Source organism: Cephus cinctus, unplaced genomic scaffold, assembly GCF_000341935.2.
Source record: "Cephus cinctus unplaced genomic scaffold, Ccin1 Ccin1_scaffold1111, whole genome shotgun sequence".
Lineage (NCBI taxonomy): Eukaryota > Metazoa > Arthropoda > Insecta > Hymenoptera > Cephidae > Cephus > Cephus cinctus.
In genome coordinates this window covers 219,943-228,093 of record NW_014333620.1, presented here as the reverse complement: position 1 = coordinate 228,093, position 8,151 = coordinate 219,943, and the positions used below count along the sequence as shown (strand labels likewise).

At 46.3% G+C, this 8,151-nt stretch overlaps 1 protein-coding gene across 2 annotated transcripts in view; it reads right to left on the bottom strand.

Annotated features, from left to right (window-relative positions):
* LOC107272141 (protein phosphatase Slingshot homolog 2) overlaps window positions 1–8,151 on the bottom strand; it is a 71,127-nt gene that overhangs the window by 58,255 nt on the left and 4,721 nt on the right. For both annotated transcript variants that reach the window (XM_015748972.2, XM_015748970.2), the window contains exon 2: window positions 4,166–4,221. In XM_015748972.2, coding sequence (XP_015604458.1) covers window positions 4,166–4,221 — 56 coding nt within the window. The remainder of the gene's footprint in view (window positions 1–4,165; window positions 4,222–8,151) is intronic.

The following is an 8,151-nucleotide window of genomic DNA, read 5'->3' as shown; positions in this document are numbered from 1 at the left end:
GCCCACTTCTCCCGTCGCGACATAAAACCAAAATCACTCGACCGAAACGCACGGAGATTTAAAACCGGCTGGACGTCTCGACATAACCTATAAGAACGATACGAGAAACGATAATCGATCTCGACACTCGATATCGAAGTCGACTATGACCGTCAGCAGCGCCACTAGGAAGTCGATAAGCCATTGCCTTAAGGATACCCGTGCGTCAGTCCTCTGTCCGACGCGCGCGCGCAAAATCACAGGTTAAAAAGGAATCGATCCAACAAAGGAAACACGATCTACAGGCGTCCTTGACTTCTCGATTCGCGAAATATAATACGGAACGGCTGCTGACACGGAAAGTAACGAGCAACGGAGTAGAGGACGCTTCGTGAGGTTCTGTCGCCGCCATTTTCATTGGTCTCGATCATTTTTAAGTGGCGACTCACTTAAGGAACCTGGACTGAGAATCCTCGGCCAATTTTTAACTCGTGCCACGTCCCTACAGTGGAGCTTCGGGACGTGAGCGTAGACGCATGCGAATTGCACGTGTACCGAGGATTCTATTTACGTTACTGGCCCACTTTAGACCATCCCAGTAATGCGTATTGCATTGTACAGGTCGGTTCAGTCGAACGGCCAGACAAAGAGGATCGAGCGACAATTAAGTGAAAAATAAATCGTTGCGCCAACCAACGTCTCTTACCACGGATTCTAACGCTCGTGAGAATCACGCGTACTTTACACTTGGAAACGTGTAAGGGTCATCGCTGATGGAGAACGATGACGAGGGGGTAACGTCAGTGACGTCATCCTGACGGAGTAATAATCATCCGCGAGAATTATGCCGTATCCTTAAAGTCACGTTTGACGCGTGGCAGCAGTCTAGTCGCGAGCCTGACAAAAAGGTCTGTTACCACGCCGAAGGTGAAATCATTATACAATTAATGTATTTCATGACAGTTAAAGTCAGTGGGCCAAGCTTACCGGAGGTCAAGACACTACGAATAGAGTTTCGCCAGCCAATTAACCAGTCCTCGTTAGGAGCACGCCTGTCAGTTAGGAGACCGGTCTTCCCCGAGGCGTCCCACCTCCTGGACATCGTAAACGAAAGAGCCTACCAGGGCAAATAGAAGAAAAAAGCGCAAGAGAGTCAACCGTCTCTTCGTAAATCAAAACGAGGCGTCGGATAGCGCGTAGGCGTTACGTTCCAGAAGGAATTCTGTCCTAAGGTGAACCAGCAGGATCCAGGATGACGAGGTCCAGGTCAAGTTTCTTTGAGTAAAAACTGTCAAGAACAGGAGACAAGTGGGATGAAAAGTACGAAAATCATTAATCACGAAGGTATGAGAGTTAATCGAAAGCCAGTTAATTACCGGCCACCCTTGAACATAAGATATAGCCAACCTAACCTAACATAACCTACGGTCGGCAGAGACACCCGGCGAACGGCGTCCGGTAAAAATATTCTACGACTCGAAATAAAAGGCAGAAGCAATGATAAATGACGGTATGTATTACCGAATGCCTACGCACTCTTCCGACTCTCCTATGCCTCTACGTGTAATCATGCGGTCTCTGATACCCGGTGAAAACTTTACGAGGACCCAGAGCGAAAAGAAGATGGCGAATAACGAACGAGCAAGAACACGTAAATGTTTCACGAGCACCTCACTGATCTACGATCACGTCGTAAATAGTCGTCTCTTGACAATGTTCAATTAACAAGACTAGGAAAAAAAAAGGAAAGCCTCCCTCGAAGTCACGTCCAACCGTCATTTGTCCAGGATTCAAATGAATCCGGCCGTTACGCGTCGTACCATAACCTACAAAATTGACAATAGGATAACGCGCGGTATATCAGCCAGCGTGAAAATCTCCATTTACCAGCTAACCAGAAGCTATTGAGTTGTATTAAAAAAATTATTCCTACCGAAATATATCGATCGTCAAACGATCGAATCGAGCATGGTCATTGCACTTCAATCAAAATTTCAATTGGCTTGAGTAATAAATCGAACCCGATGATTTGTAACTCCCGTGCCGCAATGAACTTTCGCTTTCGGCCGCTCGGTCTCATCGGTTAATTCGAACGCGGACACGACAATGGCGTTGCGCAAGGATCCTCGTAACCGGGAGGCGGGAGAGTCGACGCGAGTAGAGAAAGGTAAAATAAATACGAGTCAGGTGGGAGAGTTGAAATAATGAAATAATGAAATAATACAAACCCGCTCGAGTCCGGTGTCTCGTTACCCGTAATCGAGAGAGACAATAACAACAATAGCAACGGCATAACGATGCATCACGGGTAACACGACATACCCGAGGAAATAAATAATTTATACACGGGGACCGGCAAGACTGCGTACGCGTCTCCTCTTTCTCGATCTCGTGGATCCTAATTAACGATAATCACTCTATCGGCCAAGGCGTCGGGACGCTGCACGATGTGGAACGACGCCTATACTTTAATCACGATTATAAATCAAGATGGTCACCGATATCGACCTAATTGCCAGTTCTCGGCCATTTTTCATTTTCAAAATCACACGTGGCATCGACGGCTCATTTATCACAGAGCAACAAGGCGGATACGAAAAATGAATCGCCAGATATAAAGAAACGAATAAGAAATTTATCAAAATTTTTTTCCACAAGAACCTATCATACGTCGCAGGACTGATATCATGGCATTGCCTCGCGTTAACAGTCCTATATCTATATATCCATTAAGGAGCTTACTCAACTGTCGAGTTATTTCCCTCCGTGACCTTTCGAGCTCCTACAAAAGGTCACGTATCAGATACGCGATCTCTTAAAGCAGTACGCGAAGTCGACCCGGCCAAAAATAGATGCCAATGCCCGATCGATAGGAGTCACCCGGGTCGTATGGAGCGCCCGTGTATACCAGGGGCCAACGTCGACATACCTCAATGCGTGTACGCAGTCGGTATGGTCACAATGAGAAAAAAAAGCCTCGTGCCGAGTCCATACGTGGAAAAATCGTGCGCCACATGATTTTCCGGGTTTAACGAACTTCCCGTTTAACGACGCGTCTCTATAGTCACGATTGGGCAAAAGGCACGTTGCGAGAATCGTAGAAAGTCTTGACGATGAGTTCACGTGGTCGTGGATACTCGAGGAAGTGAGAAATCAGCCGGGAGGATTATCCCAGGTCGTATCCTCGACTTCCTCCTCGCGAATAAACTCCAGCTCGAGGCCCCCGACTCCACGACTAAGGTTATATCAATTAGGTTCGTAATTCATTCGGAATCTCACGGAACTCTCGTTGATGCCAGGCTATATCGCTATATATAGTCATACTATAGCACTGCACTATATATAGCTATACCACGGCTATACACTGACTGTAGCTACTGTATCTAGCAGCCTCCATAACTGTCGCTACTTTCTTCCCGGGTAACAACATGCTGTGGGTTTAATTAACGCGAATTTACTGAAAAAAAAAATTAAATTCCCTCGATAGCACAATTTTCAATTTTTCTCACCACTTCCCCCCCCCTTGCCGCAGCAAGGAAATCAAATGCAAGCAGGTGACGTAGCACGCGCAATAAAGCCCCGTGAGCGCAACGAGCGTAACAGCCCTGGACTTTCGCTTTCACGCACTTAAAGTGTCATTTGCGCCGGGACGCCATCAGCGTCGCGGTGCCTCGAGGTCCGGCCACGATGATAAATGAAGAGGGAAGTGAAGCGACCCGGGGCGATCCTCAGACCGGTGCAGGAAGACAGGAACTTTTCGTTCAACGGAATCCGGGTAGGTGGAGCATCCCACATCCGGTTGGTTGGGTCAGGTGAAGGTGCCGAGTCAAGATACCGGATGCTGTTACTTGAGGAAAGTATAAATGGTATAGATAAGGTAAAACAAAAAATATATCAACAACCCAACAATGTTCAATTATTTTCACAGGCGCGTCATCTCACACGGCCAAGTGAGGCGACCATGTTTGGATAAGCGGCATCGGGACGCTACCAAATTCAGAAAAATTCTCCTTATTCAGCATAAGCTGACCGCCAATGGCGACGTCTGCACTGCGTGTGGTGGTAACGAATAAATTATAATGACTTAATCGACCCGATACCGTTATGGCCGTCGAGCACGTGTCTAACCGAAGGATCCACTGCTGCGCGCCCTTCGGTTCCGTGATTAAAGGACGTGCTCACTCACCTTTTGCAGCTCCTCGCAGCGTCGTCGTCGTCGGTAGGTGCTGCGGCGCCTGAATCCTGTAAAAAAAATAAAAATTGATTAAAAATTTTCTATCAATACAAGTCTGTAAGAATACGAAAAATAAATTATGATATATAGCGTCGGGACGCCAGACGTCCTCCCACAGGTATCGACTCGTACCAGATACGGCCTTCTATACCGACCGAGCACCTGGTTAATAAATCATTAATAAATATCGCGGCAGTTACCGCTGTCGCGCGTTAAACGAATCAGCAGGAATCGATCGGCGCTTCCTAAGGAAGGGTCGAGTCGCTCCTCGAACCCTTTTAGTGCCACCCTAACAAAAAAGGAAAAAATATTCCGAGGACCCCCTTGGTACAAGTGCACTTCTGGACGCGTGCCTCGCCTCAAAGTCCCCCAGGGTGTCGGGTGAGACCCCTCTTCGGCAGCTTCCACGGGAGGACCAACCATAAGGGTAGAATCGGCTTGAATTTCGATTCGGTAAAATGGCACGCTGTGAAGTTAGCTACGGTTCGTTCGAACTTTTGCCTCGAGACAAAAATTGTCACTAGTGCCTATAAACAATGAAACGCAACGCGGAAATAGCTGGGAAATTTTATGCGAAGTGGTCGACGACCAAGTAGGCCTTCCCATAGCAGCGTTCATCCCTTAAGAGGATCGGAAGATCACATTTTTTTTTGCAGTCTAGAAAAAGTATCAAGGTACAACCCCTCCCTATTCCTGCTCACTCTTGGCATTATTATTATTTCCACAAAAGGGTACAAATTGCTAAAGAAACGAAAATTCTCATTTACCACTGGTCGTCACAGCCACGAAATTCTAACCTGTCCTTTCGCTCAACCCTCCGGAACCGGTTTCAAGCCCTAATAGAACCTGGAGATGAATACAAACTCCCCATGGCGGTGGAGAGACGATCGATACTACTGGAGACAAAAGGGCATTAGCCATATTCCAAGCGGGTGCGAGAGAGGGATCTTTGCTTGGGAATAAAACTCAGCATTCTAAGCGTATCATTGACTCTCGCAGTATTTACATATATATATATAGCCATAGTGAATATAAAATCATATAAAAAGAACTTGTACTAATTCCCTACAAAATTACTATTGTACATTGGAAAGATTAAACGGCGCATAGCGAAAGATCAATAGAAAGCTAAAACAGGGTATGCGAGCAAGTAAATGTCACGTTCAATAAAAAGCATCGTTAATCAGACATAGGCCGTGTAAAGGCAACAGAGGGTAATAACGAATATTTTTGTAAAAGCTTTGCCATACCCCAAAAAGACACGACGATCGCTCTCGCTCTCACGAGGGGTGTGCGACGCGATTCCCAAAGGGGTAAATTTACTCGTCGGCGCCAAAGCGAACGTTACTTTGTTTAAACGGTAATTCATTAGTGCCCTCGTGTCTATATCTATACTGGTTCAGGGTCGTACAATTTTTATGGATGATCCAAGCCGAGCATCGCGTTACCGGTTTACTGGTGAGACTGGAGGGTAATGAAAACTGGTTAAGGCTTCCTGAGAAGATGGCGGCTGCACGAGAGGTGAATTATTACATGAAACGTAGAGAAATACGTGTCTTCGTTGTCATTATTATTAAAGGAGACAGAATAGGGAAAAAAATTGTTTAAATTAAAAAAAAATTATAAGAAACAGTTTTTCGATTCCCACGCTTACAAAGTACGAGAGCATGACATTACTTAGATTAAAAAAAGAAATTCTTGAAATCATATGACGGATAATTCTAAAATTCCAAATATTTCTGGCTACACGTGCGTCCAAAGCAAACAGTCTTCACGACCTTCCGGCCGGTGCTTCCCTAAAAATCCACTAATAGATTTTACGCAGATTCCAGCGCGAAGAGGAATCGAATAACACACAGGAACATACGTGACTTAAAGTATTTCATGAAAAATTCCAGTATCCAAAGATACTTATTTTTTCCTCATTTTCGTCTTCGCTTTATATCCGCAACTCGAACGCTGTATGAACCAATCGGTAACGATTGGACGCAACCTTAAAACGCCTGTATGACAACTGACCAATCACGCTACCGGGTGTACAATTAAACCGAATCGACCTGTATAAATAGCAGGGGCTATTAGCCCAGCGCAATTTCCCTGTCTCGTAGCTGCAGCTTAAAATAGAGGCTTTTATGCGCTGAAAGGAAGATTGTGGCTCTTGGGAGCGAGCAGAGCTTTTTAATTGCGGCTTTCAAGACAAGCTGAATACCGCGACTGGTATACAGACACACGTTACATATGGCCAGGTCGGTACACCTGAATCTTACAGGAACTCCCCCAGCCACCCATTTATATTTTTGGGTCTACTTGAAAAATCCATACAGTTCGACTTCGCTGATTTAGGGTTCTGGTCAAGAGCCATTTCTAAACCCAAGCAACGGTACAAGAAATCCCACGAGGAATCCTGAGAATGCTAAATCTACTCGAGATAATCATACTCGACCCACGCTACCCTTAACCCACATCGACGTCCTTGCCACCAGCGGAGTGCGGGTCAGTAGGCGATATTCGCTCGCTTGCGAATCGCCTTTTTAGGAAAGCGACGTGCCCGCCGCTCGAATAACCGACTTATGGGCAAATAAACGATGCCGGCGACGACCTTGGCTGCAACGAGGATTCCACGTACGATGCACTTGGTGCGCGAAGAGCCGGCGCAGGATGCGAACGAGGATGAGGATGACGGGAACGAGGATGGTCGGGCCTGGGTACCCAGGAATCCTGAAGTGAAAGAAAAAAAAGCATGGTTAGAGGCTGCGCGCTGTGAATCCAAAGGTCTTTAAGGGGATCTTTACAGATGCGATAGATTTTCTTTTACCTTTCACAAATAATCGACCAAGTCGGACGTTCCCCTCGCCAGATTTACTTTGACCGGTGAGTACAAATAATTATCCAATTACCCGGCTGACCAAGTCACCCGTCATCCACTGCTATTTTCTACTTTCGAGCTCCTTGACTTTCCTGGGAACATCGATCCTCCGTTCCGATCAATGCAAACGCAAAGGATCCAGTAGTCACATAAAGTTGCGTCACGGATACCAATGACCTTTTCACACACTTTCCCAGCCGTCTACGAGCTTTTACTCGCGATAAATAATTCCGATCGTGCGAACCCAATCCGCGAGATCGTCTCGCTCGCAGTGGTACAGGTGAAAGACCCAGCATCCACAACAAGGAGAGAGTGCATACAATGCACTTTTCAATTGCGCCCAGAAATAACCCAATGGCAAGCCCAACCACGTGGCATCGTCCAAATAAAAAACAACACTAACAAAAGTGCATCCAAAAACAACCGGACATCAAGATTTTCAAAGCAAATAGCACAGAGGAGTACCAGACTGTATATAATCAAGCGAGATAAGCGCATCATGAAAAATTCAAAATATATAAATATCCGAGCAGATATGCACCCGAACGAAAAATGCACGTTGCACAAGTAATACGAACGTAACCCATTAGCGAATGCGCGATTCAATCTGAACGTTGGGCTCTTCGAATCCTCAACTACCGACTCTCGTAAGGCATCCAGCATCCCACGTGCATTCCCCCAGTGCATCCACAGCCGATGCACCGAGATTGCAATGTAAGCGATGCACCTAAAATGATGCACCAAAGAGACCCTCGATATTCGCTTTCCCATACGTCTTCAGGATGCTGTGTCTCTTGCATTTCTTTTATCTCAATGCCGATCTCCCTCGGCATCGCTTTACGTAATACAACGACGGCCCGCTCCTCTCGCTCCTCTCGCTCCTCTCGCTCCTCTCGATTCTCATGATCCTCTTCTGCTTCATCGACTGCCCTCACGTTGCTTCCTTGTATTTTTACAACAAAACCTGCGTCCTCGCATCTTCCTTTTCTTCCTACGGTGGGTCCCTCGGTCTGCCGTATACCCACCTCGACTGGAATCAAGATAAGGAAACGAGACAAGATGACAAAAAGAA